This window comes from Rhinopithecus roxellana, chromosome 5 (assembly GCF_007565055.1).
Source record: "Rhinopithecus roxellana isolate Shanxi Qingling chromosome 5, ASM756505v1, whole genome shotgun sequence".
Taxonomy (NCBI): Eukaryota; Metazoa; Chordata; class Mammalia; order Primates; family Cercopithecidae; genus Rhinopithecus; species Rhinopithecus roxellana.
The window spans coordinates 84,425,383-84,444,271 of record NC_044553.1 but is presented as its reverse complement, the minus strand read 5'-3'; the positions used below and the strand labels follow the sequence as shown (position 1 = coordinate 84,444,271).

Sequence of the window (18,889 nt, the reverse complement as noted above, 5' to 3'; positions counted from 1 at the left end):
TGAGCCTCAGTAAATTTAAAAGATTGAAATCATACAAACTTCTCCAATCACAATGGAATGATTTTTTTTTTTTTTTTTTTTTTTTTTTTTTTTTTTTTTTTTTTTGAGACAGAGTCTCACTCTGTCACCCAGATTGGAGTGCAGTAGCACGATCTTGGTTCACTGCAGCCTCTGCCTTCCAGATTCAAGCAATTCTTGTGCTTCAGCCACCTGAGTAGCTGGGATTACAAGCATGCGCCACCACACCCAACTAATTTTTGTATGTTTAGTAGAGAGAGCGTTTTGCCATGTTGGCCAGGCTGGTCTTGAACTCCTACCCTCAAGTGGTCTGCCCATCTCGGCCTCCCAAAGTGCTGGGATTATAGGTGCAAGCCAACACGCCAGCCCTGGGGTGAAATCAATAATCAGTAACAAAAAGAAAATCTGGAAATTCTCAATTGTGTGTGAATTTAAAAACACACAGACACACCCCTAAATAAGCAATAGATCAAAGAATAAATCACAAGGGAAATTAGAAATGAATGAAAATGAAAACAAAAATGCAACATATCAAAGCTTATGTGGTATAAAGCAGTGGTTATAGGGAAATATACAGTTTAAATGCTTATGTTAAAAAATAATTTTATTACATGTATATTATACCTAAATAAAGCTGATATTAATGTAGAAAGAATTGGTGGCCCATATTTTTGACTGTATAAATTTGCATACTACCATATATTTGTAGTCGATAAATTTTTTCTGATTGTGGTATAATTCAAGAAGAATTACTAACACTTTCAAACCACATGTAAGGTTCACTGAAAAAAAAAACCAACATAGTTTTTAAGTTGTATTAATAAATATTAAGCTTATAGTTAATTATATGCATGCTAAAGCAGTTAGAGAAAAGTGTACTGATGTTTGCAATTTAGTTTGAAATGTAATAACAACCAGAACAAAAAATAAGATGGGTTGACAGATAAATAGATATGTGATAAAAAAACAAGTGTAATAAAATTATTTTGGTTTTTGTTTCTGTTTTTTGAGACAGGGCCTTGGTCTGTAACCCAGGCTGGAGAGCTAATCATAGCTCATTACAACCTCAAATTCCTGGGTTCAAGTAATAAAATGTTAATGGTAGAACCAGTTGATATGTTTATGGGTATTCATTATAAAATTCTTTCACTTTTGTTGTATGTTTGAAAAGTTTCATAATAAAATGTTGGGGAAAAAACAGTAAATTCAAAATGTTATTCTGACCCTGAACTATTTACTATTCCATAATTTACTAAGTTAATATCCTACTCATCACAAAAAATTAATGTTTTCTTTAAGGAGCCCTAGCTGTTTTCTAGGCAATACTTTCTTATACTTTGGGAACCTGATGTGTTATATTATTGGTAAACATTTTGAAAACGATCACCAGAGAGGTGTTATACAAGAGCATAATGATATTCTATGAGGAAATAGGATCTTATAACCTCAGGGTCAGGCTTCCTAAGAGACTCTTCCCAGAGTCTAGAATTATATTATTTATAGATTATATTATTGTATTGTATGTTATTATTTATATTATATTTTTTAGGGATTCAGATCAGCTTACTTTATGTCCCCTGATTTCTGTAGAAAAAGTTGGGAAGTACGCCACATGTAGACAAATTAATAAATTCATGCCTGCTCAAATACAGTTCATTTTTCCATCCTGCCATTTTCCAGCACTATATTACTTCTACAGATCTTGCTCTTCTATTTTGAGAAGGCAGTTTAGATGCCGCTAAACTCATTCTCTGCTCTCCCTGCATAATCCTGCAAAGCTGCTGGTGTTGAGGCTTCAGTGTTCCATGCAGAGTGATTTTCCAAGTGATGAAGCAGATTCTAATCAGTCTAAGATCCAAATACAGACTGGGAGTTGGACCTCTGCCACCTTTCCCTCCAGCTCTCGCAACACAATGGGGAATTCCTGTGAGGATCACTGGGTACACTTCAAGCTCCCCTGATCCTATGGCCTCATTCCAGCCACAGATCTTCCTGTCTGGAGCATTTCCGGCCCTTCGGTCCTTTGGCTTGGAGAGTTCAGCTCAACCTGGGAAGGGACAGAAGACTTTGGGGTTATCAAAAGCCTGTTGAATTATCTGATGCAAGACTAACGGGTTTGTTTGCCTCCCTGGCTCTCTTCCTGAGCTTCAAAGCAGCTGAGAAAACAACTTTTTTCTAAGTCTTGGACAAGGAGGAAAACCCTGGCATGAAGGATTTCTGTCGCAGACACTTGGCATAGCTAGAGGAAAGGTTTGTTTAACTTACCAATGGGTTTTATTAGCCTAGGACTCCAGTTGAAGTGAGATGATAGGGTCCCTGTAGAAGGACATTTCAGTCAGTGGACTTCCTCCCTAATTTCTCGACAGGACCCTTGCATAAAGATGAAAGCATCAGACACATTCAACAAGGAAATCCCCACTGAATTTATCAACGACCACATAATCTTGCTGATCATGAGGGAGACTGAGACAGGATTAAATAACTAGCAGGACAGGAAATTGTGGATGGATGCAAAGTCATATTTGGGAGCTATCTACTTTAATTGCTTCTTGCTGTACTTCTCTTTGCTGAACATATTACAGTCTCTGGGCCCCACATCTTCTAGCAGATAGTAGGGATAGAAAGAAAGCCAGTCCTACCACCTGCCCCTACAGGAAGAAACTCTTCTGCTTATACTTTTCCTCTGCCAGCTCATTCCACTCTTCCTTTCACCCCCCAACTAAAGTGAGATTTGGGGTTGGGATGGGAAAGGGAAGGAAATAGAAAAGAGGAAGAATTCATGACTGGTGTACAGGAAGCCTTCCTGGCACAGGAATTAGAGAAGAGAAAGTAGAAGAATCAGTGCCAGCTTACCCTCAGCCTCATGGCTGCCTATTCACGTCTGCTTTCCTGGGCCACAAAGGCAAAACTCACTTTTTCCTAAGGTTGGGGCTATATTACAGGAACTCATGTAAACTGCCAGGACCAGAACTCTATAAAAGCAGCCTCCAGGCCAGGCGCAGTGGCTCACACCTGTAATCCCAGCATTTTGGGAGGCTGAAGCGGGTGGATCACCTGAGGTCAGGAGTTCGAGACCAGCCTGGCCAACATGGTGAAATTCGGTCTCAACTAAAAATACAAAAAATTAGCTGGGTGTGGTGGCGGGCGCCTGTAATCCCAACTACTCAGGAGGCTGAGGCAGGAGAATCACCTGAACCTGGGAGCGGAGGTTGCAGTGAGCCAAGATCGTGCCACTGCATTCCAACCTGGGCAACAAGAGCAAGCTTCCATCTCAAAAAATGAAAAAATAAAGCAGCCTCCAGGACAGCTTGTGCCCAAGGTTCCTGATGTCTCTCTGCTGCCTGCCCCACACTGGCCTTCCTAGCCACCCATGGAGAAGGGCTGGACTGGGCTGTCTCAGATGAGGGCCACACCTATACTTTAAAAAGCGGGACCCAGACACTATCCCTAGAAGGTGTCGCCATCCTGGAGAAGGCCTGGGGTTACTACGCCCAGCACTTTCTGTTCTGTGGCTCCTTTTCCACTTTCTGAGCCTCTTGGAAGTGGGATCAGGCCAGGAAAAACATGTGATGCTATAGCAAGCTGAAACCAAAGACTTGACTTTGGGCCTGGCCAAGCCGAGAATCTTGGCAGTGATTGACTGGGAAGCTTGCTGTTTTCTATGGCATTTTCTGAGTCCCCTAACTTTGGGAAGAGGGAACCAGATAAGTCCTAAAAATGGGTATGAATCAGTTGAGCTTCTGTGGGTCATCAGTTTGTGCATTTATTCACTCATTCATTCTTGTATTTCATAATGAAGCTTCTTTTACGTGTATAGCACCACACTAGAGGTTTGTGGGACCAGAAGCAGCAGCAACAACGCGAATGGTCAAATAGATTATGTTAAATTGAGGTAACATTCACCATAAAACAGTAAAGAAAACTAATAATTAAAGAGTACAGATAAAGTGTGAAGGGATGAGAGAGAGAAGACTTTAGGCTGGAGAAATCGGCTGAAGCTTCTGGAAGAGGTGACATTTGTATTTGGACTTTCAGGGATGAAGGGCAGAAGGAAGATTGCCAGTGTGGAAGCTTGTGAACAGCTGAAGCAGCCCACACGGATACCCTGTCCAGCCCCCTTCTTTGTCTTGGATCATGCAATATCCATGCAGGAAAAAAAAAGAAAAAAAAAAAAAAGCCCTTATTTGCTGTTATGTATCCTGCCTCATTTGATGTATTATCCCAGAAAAGTGGATTGAGTTGTATGTAGCAGATTGGGAGAAAGTGGATTGAGTTGTATGTAGCAGATTGGGAGCTGCCATTGTGGTGGTCAAAAGTACAGACCAGGTAGTACAGAACCAGGTAGCCTGGGTTGGAACCCAGCTTCAGCACTTATAAGCTGCCTACCTTCGAGGATTATTGTGAAGAATAATGTCTATTGGTTGTTATTGTTCTCATCAGTATTATTACTGTAGGAACCCTGGAAGCCTCCCCTACCCACTCCAGTCCTATTGCACTTTCTATCATTACAGACTGTTTCTCCTTTTTGAGAGTCTTATATTACAATGCAGACACACCTAAGAAGGCTAATGCAGGAAGGTTTACCAGCCCTCACTTTAGGGGTAGAGATAATTAGCTGACAGCTTAGTTACTGAGGGCAAAATAGAAACCTGTGGGGAGGGACATAAAAGAAAGAGGAGAGAGTTTTCAGGGAGAAGCCCATGGGCCCCAGTGGCCAATTTTCCTTCCACGCTTTATTTAGAGTACACAGGCCTCTGAGTTTCCACTTGTCATTGGATTGAAACCTCCACACACCAGCATAGGGATGAAGTGAAGAACAGTGAGGAAGATGCCTGCCCGTCATTCTCGGAGCCCTCAGCTGAAAAGCACCATATTGGGCTCTGGAGAAGGGAACAGAGTGAGATTACAGAACATGCCCAGATCTGCTGAGTTCCACTGAGAATTCAAAGCTTGCCTCTAAAAAATAAACTGAGGGAGAAACAGGTAGCAGTATTTTAATAAGTGCAGATTTACAGAGTGTAAATTGAATCCGCCTGGCCCAGAGTGTGGTACTCAATAAATGTTTGTTGCTGGATGGATTGAATGCCCTAGAGTGAGGAGCACATAGTAGAATGTCACAGTGGAAACAGCCCAAAGGCTTCCCTGTATTGTCTGTCTTCTGCCACCAGAAGGTCAGCTCCATAAGATCAGGGACCTCTCTGTCTTGTTCCCTGCTCTATCCCCTGCACCTAGAACAGTGCCAAGCACAAAGAAAAGAGCCCAGTAAATATTTGTGGATTGAAAAAGTGCATGGATGGGTGGGTGGATGGTACACATAACCAAAATTGTTTCCAGATGGTAGTGGGATTGGGGATCCAGCACCTAGTACATATTTGATATACCTTAAATGTTCCTCCAAAGACTTGGTGGATAGTGGGATCAATTAATCGAAACAGTCTCACTGTGTTGCCCAGGCTGATCTCAAACTCCTGACCTCAAGCAGTCCTCCTGCCTCAACCTCCCAAAGTGCTGAGATTACAGGCCTGACCCCTCCAGAGAATTTTAAAATATGGGGGATCACTTACCTTGCAAGGATAGGTAAAGAGAGGAGAAAGTGTATTTGCTCCAGTGCAGTTAAAGCTGAGCTGGTCTGATATGAAGGAAATATTCAAGAAGAAACAATTTGGCTATTTGTGGAAGATGGGATTAACTGCCCACATACCACATACCTACCACATGGAGCCCCAGGCTTTCTGAGCCACAGAATTTTTCAGTAGGGCCCTGTTGTTTTACTAAGTAGCTAGGCCTCCCTGCAGGCTATCATGTATTGAAGAAGATAGAATGATACTTGAAAACTGCCTAAGTCAGACAATGATTAGAACTCCCCAGATTTATAGAATGGCTGAACATCTGAACCAGCATAACCTAAATTATCTGCTGGGGGTTGTCTGCTTTAGAAGAGGATAGTTTATAGTTTGAACGGCAGAAGGGTCATGGGGCATTAATTTGGATCAAAAATAGGGAGGAATCTGTATGTATCCACAAAGATACATGGCAAGCATCACTTTTTTTCCTGAAATATATTGGGCTAGAAAGCTAATTTACACTTCCCGTCACTAGTATATAATACAACAGAATCTTCAGGTTAGAAAACTCAAAAGCAATATGCATCTCATAGTCTATACTAGTATATAATACTAGCATATAATATTACAGAATCTTCAGGTTAGAAAACTCATAGTAAAAGCAATATGCATCTTCACTCCAGTCCTCTTACCATGATGTTTGCATTGAAATGTTTGTGGTCATGGATTGCTTTGGACTTCCAACCACCTTCTTGTTTGTCATTTTTCCTTTTGGAATTTGGGCCCCAATCCAAACACATTGCATCAGGCATGGTTTGCTGGGTGAGGAGGAGAGCAGGACTATCACCTCGCTTGTTCCACATACTGTATCTCCATTGATGTAACCTGAGAACATGCTAGATTTTTGAGAATTACATCTCACAGCTGACTAATATTGAACTATAATTAACCAACATTCCATTTTCTGAATGCTGAATTTCATTTTGCCTGTTCCATAATGAATCATTGGTGCTCTGTTCTCAAGGACAAGGCCTTTCATTTAGTTCAATAAAATTGCATTCCAATCAATGTGTAGGATTTGTTCCAACATTCTAACCAAATTGAGATTTGTTTTGATATCATGATTATCTAATCTAATATATGAACTCTTTCTCTTAATATTTCTCTAAATCTTCTGTAACCTTCCCATCAGTTGAGCATCTCATCAGTGGGTTTAGTTACATGATTCACAAGTCCAAATGTCACCTCTTCAGTGAGATCTCATGATACTCTATCCAAAATTGATGCCCCCACCTCCAATCCAATATACTTCCTATATTCTTTATCTGCTCTTTTCATCCATTGCATGGATACTCATCGAACATAACATTTTTATTTATTTATTTTATACTTCTTATATTTCTTTAGAATGTAAGCTCTATTAGAGGAGCAGTTTTTATAAGTTCTATTCCCTGCTGGATTTCGTATTTGTTGTATGGGTGTATTTGAATACATCAGCAATATCATTCAACTCAGTAAGACCAAGCTAGAATTCAGTACAATCTACTAGAGGTTGCTGCCCCTCACCAGGTTACAACTGACATTTTGGTCACTCATAAGTCCACTTAATGGTATTAACACCCAGCTCAACTTATCTTCACTTTATCCAGAAGGCTATCAAGAGAGTTTGTCACATTTTTTGCTGAAATCAGATATTTTGTGTTGGTGGTAGCCCTCTGATCTATCAATCTGGAAGTTCTTTTCCAAAGAAAGGAAATGGAATTCATCTGACATAACTTATCACTTCCTTTTTCTAACTGCACACAGATCATCCTTTTGATGACTCATTTTAAATCCTGCTCCAGAAGGACAGTGTATTAATCAGTGACCTGTCCAAACTCTCTGATTTCCGGCAGGGAGGTCCCTCCAGGTGTGAGATCCTTTTGGCTGGGGTTCAGGGCTTGTTCGTAGACTGGCTATTAGAAGGTGGAGTTAGCACCACAGAGTTGGAAGGCTTCGGCTTAGATGCCATTCTTGTGTCGCATTGGAATATTACATTCTTTTTTTGTGGGTCTCAGCTTCTGCAGTGCATAATATAAAAATGGTATTTTTTTAAAAATATAGCATGAGTCTTTATTTATTGCTATTTGCACCCTTTGGTTTCATGTCTAGTTGCTACATACAGACAACAAAGATCTGAGATTTTTTATGTGTTTAGTTTATTTTTACTGCTGTTTGGATCTAAAGGATTTACATTTATCTTATCCATTTCCTTTTTTACCACTCTTCCTGACACAGCTATAGTTTAGGCCCTTATCATCTCATCACTGACGTATTGGCGTCACCTCCTAACTGGCCTCACATCTCCCATCTCTTGCTTCTCCATCTTAGACTTTTCGATCAGGCTAATTGCCTAGAACCTGGCTACTCAAAATGTGGTCTGTGAACCACAGCATCAGCATCTCTTGGGAGCCTGTTAGAAATGTAGACTCTTTCAGGCTCCACTCAAAACGTACAGAATCAGAATGTATAGGTCAACAGGACCCACAGGTGATGCAAACCCACATTAAAATCGAGAACAACTGTCTTTTCTTCTACCATGCCATTCCCCTTCTAAGGGGTATCCTTAAAATTCACATTGAACCGGGCCGGGCGCAATGGCTCACGCCTGTAATCCCAGCACTTTGGGAGGCCGAGGCAGGTGGATCACGAGGTCAGGAGATCAAGACCATCCTGGCTAACACGGTGAAACCCCGTCTCCACTAAAAACACAAAAAATCAGCTGGGTGTGGTGGTGGGCGCCTGTAGTCCCAGCTACTCGGGAGGCTGAGGCAGGAGAATGGTATAAACCTGGGAGGCAGAGCTTGCACTGAGCCAAGATTGTGCCACTGCACTCCAGCATAGGCAACAGAGGTAGACTCCGTCTCAAAAAAATAAACAATAAAAAATAAAATAAATTCACATTGAACCATCTCCAAACTGTCTCAGGCAGAAAGGGATCCACCTTAATCTTCAAATGAGATATTTTTGACATGAAAGTGTAAATGCCCACCTTTACTTTCTTCTCATTGGTTCTGAGAATGATTAACTTGTTTATCTAGATAACTTTAGAACATTTGTAAAGATTACTGCGATTCAACTGGAGACTTTCTTCTGGTAGAAGTCAACTGATATATTGTTGTTTGGTGAGTGAGGGTTAAGGGATCCATGTGTGATAGGTTAGTTGGAAATGTTCCTATTATTTATTATGAATTTATTTTGTGTTTGACACAGTGACAGGTGTTTTGCATACTTAATTTAATCCTCATAATAATCCCACTTGGGAAGGTGTTTTTATCAACATCTTACATGCGAGGAAACTGAGACTTAACAAGTTTAGGTTGTCCAGAGTCACAGTTTTGGTTAGAGTTCAGGCTGCACTATAGTAGCAAAGATAAAAATACAGTGGCTGAGACAAGTTGCTCTGCCCTGAGAGGACTGGTGACCCCGAGTGGGAGACACTGATGCTCTCTGAAGCCACCCAGCTTCCCTCTCTCATCCTGCCTTGTCATCCCCACAGTGTTGTCCACACCCGTTTGCTTGGATCTGGTTCCTGCCTTGGGAAGGGTGAAAGGGAAAGTGAAGAGCACACAGTTTTCTTATGAAAACATAATCCAGAAGTTCTACCTGTCATTTGTACTCACATTCTGCTAGTAAAGGCTTGGTCACATAGCCACACCTACTTGCAAAAGAAGCAGAGAAATGTGGAAACTTGGGAAGTTATTTAGTAAAGGGAAGAGGGGGAATGGCTGCTAGAGGAAAATTGTAGGCTCTGCCATAAGCTCCTAGCCGATGAGTGGAAGAGCTAGATTCCAAGCCCATGACTAAAACCTGTGATCTTTCCATCACATTTTCCCACCACTTCTCATACTTGACAGCAAATATTTGTTGAATTGAGATAGGCCAAGGTATTATATATAAGCCTTTTGATTATTAGAAATAGTTTCTTATTTCTCTCTTGCCTCCCTGATTACCTGCACGGTTCAGGGTTCAAACTGTCCCTGTTTCTGATAATGTTTTTTTAATTTGTAAAACAGGAAACTGATGTTAATCTTTCTTCAGTAGAAATATTGTAATAAAATAATCCTCCAATTATTAGAGGTTCTGTAAAACCATATGAGATGTGATAATGGCTTAACGATACTGATCTTTTAGATGACCAGATAACCATCTCCTTTAAAATAAGTGTTGTCTTAGGAAAATGCCATTGCTGAAAACATTTTTTGATATTTTGGCTGGTATATCAGTTAACTCTTGCTGTACTAATGCTTCATGACTCCACCACCAAAATCTCAGAGGCATGCAGCGATATTTAATTTGTGTATCTGTAGATCTCCTGGGGGTCAACTCTTTAGCCTGAGCCTTCCTGGCCAGCTCTGTTTCAGGTATCTATTGCCCTCCTTCTGAGATAGCAGACTAGCATGGACATACTTTTCTTTGACGATGGCACAAATGTTAAGAGAACAGCTAGAAATACTTGAGGCTTTTTGAGGCCTCGGCTGGGAACTGGCACAACCTGTGTCATGCCACCTGGCAAGTCATATGCCCAAACCCACAATCAAGGGCCATGGGAAATGCCGTACACCTTAAGTAAGAGAAAATGTAGTCACGTAGTAAAGGATTTGGTGAAGGACCAGAGCCAACAAAGAAACCTTCAATTGCTTTGCCTTTCTCAAGTTATTCTGAATATTTGCAGTGATAGTAAATCTTTTAAAGGTACCTTTGAATTTTTTTAGTAAAATGGCTAAGTTTATAAATAAAATTAGAGAATCAAGCTAGGTTTATTTTTAGGCAGAAAGGTAGCTATTTAAGCATGTGTTATAAAATAATGAGGCTTATTTCTAGAAGAATTGATTCAAGAATATGGCATTTGATGGCAGAATGGTTGGAATAAATGTACAGCCTTTTAAGGTGACCACTTTGAAAGGATAACACTCATTTAAATATTGGGTTATAAAATTTTTTTTTTTAATAAGGCTTGTTACTTACAATCCTATGTTACCACTTTGTCTCAAAGTGGGAAGGGGATGTTATAAAATAATGAGACTTATTTCCGGAAGAATTGATTCAGGCATTTGATGGTAGAATAGTTGGGATAAGTGTATAGCCTTTTAAGGTGACCACTTTGAAAGGGTAGCACTCATTTAAACATTGGGTTATAAAAAGGTTTTTTAAAAAAAAATAAGCCTTGTGACTTATAGTCCTATGTTACCACTTTGTCTCAAAGTGGGAAGGGGAGTGAATAGAGGCCCATCCCTGATCCTTTGACTAATCCTAGAAAAATGTGCTTTATGTGCAGATTCTTATTGCCAAGTCCCCTCTGGCTCCCTTCACCTCATTTGTCTATACCATCAAGGAGGAAGGCCTGGTTCTTCAAGGTAAGATCCTTGGATTAAGCCATTTCTTTCAGCTGATTATGCTCAGTGCTGCCCATTGCTAGTGGTAATTGCTGCTATGGTTCTGATAGAAGCTAGCTCCAGACAGAATCAAAAGCCAAGATGCATTGGCCAGTGATATTTACCCTAATGAAAGCAAGAGATTGGCAGTTGTGGCAAGAATTTGACAAAGAAGATTGAGGTAGGGCTGAAGGAGACCTACAGAATTTCCTAACAAAATGAGACAATCAAAACATGAGGATCAAACCAAGAAAGCTTGGAATTGCTACCACCCCATTCCTCTTTGCAGATCCTATGGCATGATGTGGGCAGTTATTCTGACACCAGTGGGGAGGTGAGGAGCCAGTGCTGCCCCAGAGCCCTCTTGCTTAACAAGCTGAAGAACCGTCTGGGTTGGCAGCCTCTGGGGCACAATGGCATGACTCCATGAGCCCTACTTCCCTGACTCCTTCTGGTTATCCTGTTTCCTTTTCCTGTCCTGTCCTGACATGGTCTTCCCGCTGGGGACCAGACCTTTAGGACCTGCACCTTGTGACATGAGCCCGGGACTTAGAAGGAGCTAAGTTCTTGCTTAGGGTAGAGCACCCTGAGGCCATGTCCTGGAACTCACTGATCTACAGTGGCGGTTCATTTCTAGATGCTAGATACGCCAGTGGTTAGGAAAGGCACTGGATTGCAGGTCTTTCCAGAAAATAATTAACATAAAGGGGTAAATTCAAGCACTGTTAGAAGAGTCAGTCCACAAGATCAGATGTCCAAAACTGCTTTGTGGATGAGGAAGGATCCACACAGAAGTGCTCAGGATACACATCTGTCCCCCGCTGTCAGGCAGGAGACCCCACCCACAGAGATGCTTAGGTGAATATCTGGCCTCACCCTAGCGGAGCATATTGTCACTGCTGTCCATGGGAGAAGGCCTGCCCTGAAGGATTTATAAGTTAAGTATTTTTCCCAGGTTTGTGAAACAGGGCAGTCCCTGTAATTTCCCCATGGAGACACATTGCATTGCAAAGACCTAGCAAGGATTATGTGGGGCAGGCTGGGGAGTTCATGCTTCTAACTAAGGAACAGGCTGTAGCCTTCCCTTTCCTTCCCCTTCTAAAATGTCTGCTTCTTAATGGACTCACAAAGCAGCATGTTTGTTTGGTGCAGCTGAGCTCCACAGCGGGGACTCTCAGGTCTACGAAATTTGGGGTGAGAACTACAACCTTTGGCTCTTAGCCTTTGACTTATGCTATCCAAGTTCCTTGGTAAATATTTTTTTTTTCACAATTGCAAATAGTGTTTTCTGACAAAAGAGCAGAGATTTTAAGACCAGATTAAGCAAAGCAAACAGCAGGCCTCTTTGTTACATACTCTCTAAGGGTGTATAACTAATAAGCAATCAGAAAGCTGGACTTTTATTTACCCAGTACACAGGGTGGCATTCAGCTCTTCATTTTTAGAGGCTTTCTTAAAAGATTAGAAGTATAGTACGTAGCAAATTTAGATGAAGATTTCAATAAATTCTATGGAACACTTAGATGAAGATTTCAAGAAATTCTATGGAATTATCTGAGGATAATTTCAGATAATTTCAGGAGGAAAAGAGTTTGTTCTGCTCAGATGACCTGTATGAAGAGCCTTGATGTGATACATGCACCCTGATCACTAGGCATTTTGTTAAATAGCATTTCTAAGCCTGGTCAAATTTGGATAACTTTTGGGATAATATTTGTGAGAACAAGAGCCACTGAGTTGCCTCTCTAATGCTCATTGCTAAGATCATGATTTTAAGAGGGAAGAGAAAGTTATTTAGAGAAAGTAGAGCCTGGAAATACAATGAATTGGTAGAGGTTAAAAAAAAACTGCAAGGAATGACTTTTCGAAAAAGTTGGAAAACAGGGGAGAAAGTGGATCACTAAAGGAGGCTGACCTGGAGCTGTGTCTAGGAAAGATAAAAATTCAGGAAAATGTCTTATGATTCAAGAACAACAACCAATAAGTAAAATGCTTGGTTGGGAGACCTTAGAACCTCACCTGGTTGCTTTCTAAGTTGTTTTCTCTATCCCACTCCCCCAAGCTACACATCCCTCTCTGAGGTTTCCCAGAAGCAGTGGAACACCTCTGCTTTTACCAGCAATGCCCCTGAAAACAAACCTCTTGACACACCCCGCCTTCTTGCTGTGTGCTCCCAAAGACTTTGGGAAAACAAAAAATGCAGGTCCCTCCTTTATTAGAAAGAACCTTTGGATTTTGCATTCAGCTTTGTTATGATCTTGAGAAAATATCTGGGCCTTGATTTCATCAGCTGGAAAATGAAAACATTAACCTTGATTCAAGGCTTTGAAAACTGTCGCAACCCATTGGTGGGTCATGAAGTGAAACTGATGAATCACAACCGGCATTTGAAAACCGATAAAGAAGACAGAAGAAAGAGAGAAAAAAAATACCAGATTATATCACACATATTGTATCGTTTCATAAAATATTTCTTGTGTGAGTGTGTGTTTGTGAATGTGCGCACACTATGGGTTTCTGTGGGGGCCGCAGCATAAAACGTTTTTCTTACATGGATTGTTGTAACCAGCCTGCAGCATCTCCAACAGGCTTGTCATATCAGCTTTGTCCGATCCTCCTAGGCAAGGATGTACTCATCGTTCCCTTAGCTCAGCCCAGTTGTACCCTTGAGATCTCCACATACTGCATCATCAAAGCTAATTTTTCCCCCTTCTTACCAGATGACTGAACTAAAAGACACCTGCACGATTCCCCAGGTTTAAAGCAAAGAAACCCTTGGTCCCTGGGTGGAAAATCTGGAAAGTTACCATCCGTTAAGGCCAAGTATCTTTCCTTCCATGAGGAGTTGCACCGGCAGGTGAGCCCCGAGTTGGTGTGGAGGTTGGCACCTGGAGCTGCGGGTGGGATATGCAGCCTATGTCCAGGGACTTAGAGACAGACAGGGCAACTCCTGTGCTGACAACTAGAAGGGAGACCGCCAGCCACTGTGGCTGACATTCAGTCTTCAATAGAGCCGCCTGGATGGTGGAAACAAGCCCACCACACCGGCTACCTGTGGGGGTAGGGAATGATCCCTCGGTGCCTTTTATCCCTTAGCGAGCCCCAAGATGCCTACTGGCCTGCTAGCCAGGAGATTTTATAATACCTGAAGAACTCCTGAGTGCTCAAGCAGAGGGAGGGAATAAAAGGTGAGGGCAGAATTCGATTTACCAGCTCCACAGGCCATTTCCCTCACCAGTTCTCAAGGATTAGGATGCTGAGAACAGTCAGCAACTGGGGGCCTTCTACCCTTTCCTCCCCTTTGTTCACTGGGATGGGAAGGACAATAAAGCGGCAGGCTGGAGAGACTGAGGGGCTGGTTAGAGATTTCTCAGGCTGCTTTTTGAAACACTTGAAGGAGCCGGTCCATGCTATTGTTGTAGTAAAATAGAAAGCGGAACTATTCTCTTTTTGCAAAAAGAAGAAGAAGAAGAAAAAGAAAGAAAGAAAAAGTAAATGAAAGAACCCCCCTCCTCCCAGCATCTTCAGGAGGCCTCAACTCAGGCCATTAACATGGTAATACCATCCTGTTTGCATCTTCTTTGTCCAGCGTTTGTCTGGGATCCTGGCCTCTGGATGCTGGGCCCTGGATGCTGGAAATACTTAGGCCCCAAAGGAGAGGGAGCTCACAGCCACCAGTTTCCTGAGGGTTTGGACTCCGAGAGGGGGCTAGATCCCAGGCAGAGAGTTGAGCCTCTCTGTGCAATGAAGTGGGAAAGGCAGAGGTAGGAGGGGATCTCATGAATCCATTTTTCCTTTGGTCCCCAGAGTTCACCATGCAAGTCTCCGTGCCTGCCAAGTGAAAAAGCTTCGCTGTTTGGCTAGCCTCTTAGAGTGATGCTCAGGTGTGCTGGGGCCTAGTGGAGAGGGAAGAGCAGGAGTTGGTTCTGGGAATCAGCTTTAATGGTGTGTGCCCACAGAAGCACCTGGCAGCAGAAAGGAAAGGGAGTTTACAGTGAACTCCAGGTTGACGCACATCTCCTCTGGTCATGTCCTTTGTTCCCTTGGCAAGCCTCAAATGTTGTGCCACCCAGAACAGAGCTGGGACTCAAGGCCAGGAATAAAGATTCTGTCATTGAAAGCAGCTGGGCTGTGTCGCTGGCACTGCAGGAGGCCTAGAGGAAAACCCAGGCCCCAGCTCTCTGGGAGCCCTACCTAGTTTTCAGGGGCTCATAGGCACAAACACCTGCAGACTTGGTGAAACAGAACCTAAGGAAGGGGAGGCCCAGGGGAATGAAGGGTTGATCTAGCACAGCCTCCCCTTTTCTCCTTTCCACAGGGATCTGGGTAGGATTTGTAAAAGAAAAGCCAGGTTGTTTGGAACAGGACAGAAGATAGTGGCTTAGTTCTCCAGTAAGACAGAAGCATGTTTTTTATACCATTTTTGCAAAATCAAAGTCAGGTATGACAGGTTGAATTTGGATCCTGACGCTGTTGTCTATCAGTGTAGGTTTAAATGAGCAGCATAAACTGTGGAGTGGGAGCTGGGGAGACCAGGGCACCGTGAGACAGGTCCAGAGAAAGTGCTGGAAATGAAATTAGTTTCCCATATCTCCAACCACTTGGCATAGGGTGGCAGAAGAAAACAGAAAACAAAGCAACAGTGATCCTTTTGAGAGCTGAAAAGCTATGTGCCTCATCTTTCTTGGTTTGCTTTTGCAATCAAGAACGGTTTGATCACCTTTTGAAACGTATCAGGAAAGGCATTAATCTCTTCTGTTTGTTCCCTTGTCACAAACTTGCGTTAAGTTTTCCCACCCCGTTTTTTCAGTCACTGAGCCAACTGGATGTTTTATTGAAAAACATTTCCCCCCAAATACCACCACCTGAGTTCATCCGATTTCAGTTTGAATCAGTAACCTATCAAAATGTTTTATGCTGCTGGACTCAAAGTGACCCAGAAGATTCTCAATTTATTTCCATCCAGGTACAGAGGTGTCTGCATGGTAAATACCACCTCCGCACCTGGCACAGCCTGGCATTCTTGTGGGAGCCTGGGCAAAGAGCCCTGGAACTCAATGGAGCAAAGAGAGTGAACTCCTCTCCCAGAGGTCATGGAGAAGAAGGCAGAGCAGACCTGTCACATTGTCCCCAGTCTGCCAGGTGCCACTGCAGCCTCAGAAAGTTTGTCTAGGCCAAGGTGCTGACCTTTGCTGCTTCTGCCTGCCTCTTAGTGTGGGACCTCCTGGGGAGATGAGAAAGGAGAGGAAGGACTCCTATCTGCTCAGTTCTCTTCTCCCCTGTCCACATTCACTTTACATCCCCTCCCTCCGTGACATCTTCTCATACAGGCTGTCTGCTTTGTTTACTTTTTGTTTTTTCTGGCAGTTAGCCTTGAAGAGAGATTTTACAATATTTGGAAATATTTTATAATATATGAAAAAATATTTTAAATACAGAACAGTACAGAAAATCATAAAACAGGTGAATCTAACACCCCAAATAAATACTAAAATTTTGTCCCATTTGTTTCAGATTTTTTTTTTTTAATTACAGGAATGATACTTGACAAACTTTAGGACTCCTTTGTACCTATTCCTGGTCCATTCCCTCCTTATCCCACATTCCTCCACAAAAGTGAAAACTCTCCAGAGTTTGGTCTATATCTTTCCTCTCCATTCTTAAAAACGTTTCTACATATATGTGAATCCACACATAGTATAACGATTGATTTTGAGTGCATTCTGAAATTTGCATAAACGGTTTATTGTACAGGATTTCACAACTTGCTTTTGTTGCTTAACATTGTTTTTGTTATATAGCCATGTGATACACAGGTCACATGATAACACAGGCCACGTGATGCACAGGTCCTGCTCTTTCACCTTAGATATCCACATCTATTCAGTGTGTGAATATACCACATGTTACCCACTCCCCTACTTATGGAAATTTTGATTATTCTTAACAGTTTTATTACGTGTTTCTTGATATTTAGGTATGAGGGTTTCACTAGGTATATCTAAAAAACGGAATGGCTGGTCAGAGTGTCTGCACGTTTTCATTTTTACTATATTTTCCCAAATTGCTCTCCAAGACTTTTACCAGCGTACACTCATTCTGGAGATAGTGGACCAATTTCTCTGCAGCCTTGTATAATCATAAGTTTGTTGTTATCTTTCCACAGGCAGTCTTCTCATACCTTCTTTAGGGATGTGCTGCACTCTCGCCTTAGTGACAGAGCAAAACCCCATCTCTCTCTCTTAAAAAAAAAGTCTTCATTTCCCTAAAGCTAACTATGGAATACTTCCCAGAAAGCGAGCTTTTAATCTCATCCATCACCCTGGTTCTCACTTGAGGGAACTGAGTTCCAGAAAGGTAAAGTAATGTTCACTGCCTCAAAATTGGGTTTGTAGCCCTTTCTAAGCCCTCAGCCTGGGCTCCTAAGATTTTAGAAAATTGGAAGTGGGTTTGGGCTCTCTCATCTTCCATCATGGCAGCCCCTGTGGCAACTTATCTCTCAGGCTTCATGAGCCTCTGTTGAGATACTTTCAGGCCTGTCTTGAAATTTGAATCTGGAAATTCTAAGCTAAAATGGATTGGTCATACTGATATAACAATCCTTCAACAAAGTTCCTGAGTGCAGTTCAATTATAAGTTTGGCCAGGTGTAACTATAACCTAAACTAACAGTGGTATACATGATAGAGATGTACTACTTCGTCATGTCGTGCTGAGGAGAAATGCAGTCCAGAGCTGGCATGGCAGCTCAGCTCTACATGTCTATCCAAGAGTCCAGACCATTGGCTTTTTGCTCTGTCACACCTAGGATGTTGCCATTACATGGTCCAGAATGGTTCAGCATCATGCCCTCCATCCCAGTAGCAGGATGTGCATGAGATAGAGAACGATGGTGGGAGGAAAAGCATCCCCCTTCCCTTGGGACATTAACCAGAAGTTATACACATTATTTCTGTTTATATGATGTTGGCCAGTCTATAAATATATGATCAGAAAGGCTAAAAATGTAGCCATTAATCTGGGTGGCCATATACCCAGCTAGATTTTGGGAGTTCTGTTATCATGAGAAAAGAAAAGAAAATGAATATTCGGTGACACAGCCCTTTCTGAGGAGCCCAGTTGCAGAGATTAGGTGCAATAGTACAGACTTAAGGGCTGGGCTTGTTGCATAATAGAGTTATACTCTTAAAATGCAGCATAAATATTGTATGTATTAAAAAGTGCCATCAGGACCTGCTTTGGTTCCAGACTCAGAAGAGAAAGAGTATCACTTCACCAAGGGTCAGCACCCAAAAATCTTGTTCTGCCCACCCAAAACAGAATCTCCTCCAGGAAGGAATTTTGGTATGTGTTTTGCTTTTATGCAGTATGCAAGAAAGAAACTTCAGTGAGAGCTACTATTGCTTATAGCACAAGGCAGGGCATAAACTTGGATCCAAACTCATAGACCAAACACTTTTTTTTTTTCCCAAAATGTTTTTTCCTGTCTCTACTTTTTAAAAAAATATGAAACAAAATGTCAGTTGGAATAACATTATAGAGAAAAACTTTATTCCAAGGCCTGGACTATAGTGAGACTGGATTTACATTCCTCTTTTAGAACCTGGAAGCCACTTGGCTATCTTTGCAGAGTTAATAATTTGCATTTACAAAAATGGCCAGGTAAGAGTACCAAAATATGTTAAATCAATTCACGTTGTTGATTTTCTTTGAAAGTCTCTTCCAAAGAACTTCATGTTCTTTCTGGAATATGATTTAAGCTGCATTTCAGTGAGTTCAGTTCAGCAAATATTTGTTGAGCATCTATTGTTCACAAAGCATGGTGCTCAGGGGTCAAGGAATATAAGGCTGAAAAAAAAAAAAAAGGTCCCTTCCTTTTAGTAGCCCAGAATCT

The 18,889-nt window shown here is 41.9% G+C and overlaps 1 protein-coding gene across 8 annotated transcripts in view; it reads left to right on the top strand.

The window, feature by feature from the left end:
• The window catches only part of RAD51B (RAD51 paralog B), a 774,018-nt gene that overhangs the window by 633,316 nt on the left and 121,813 nt on the right, over nucleotides 1-18,889 (top strand). For 6 of the 8 annotated variants that reach the window (XR_004057382.1, XM_030931002.1, XM_030931004.1 and 3 more), the window contains one exon: nucleotides 10,900-10,978. The exons of 1 other annotated variant lie outside the window; for it this stretch is intronic. Coding sequence is in view for 6 of the 7 variants with exons in the window: in XM_030931002.1 (XP_030786862.1) it covers nucleotides 10,900-10,978 (79 nt within the window). In the remaining variant the exon portion in view is untranslated. Of the gene's footprint in view, nucleotides 1-10,899; nucleotides 10,979-13,716; nucleotides 13,753-18,889 lie in introns of those variants that run through there. One more of the 8 variants, XM_030931007.1, reaches the window with a different exon arrangement.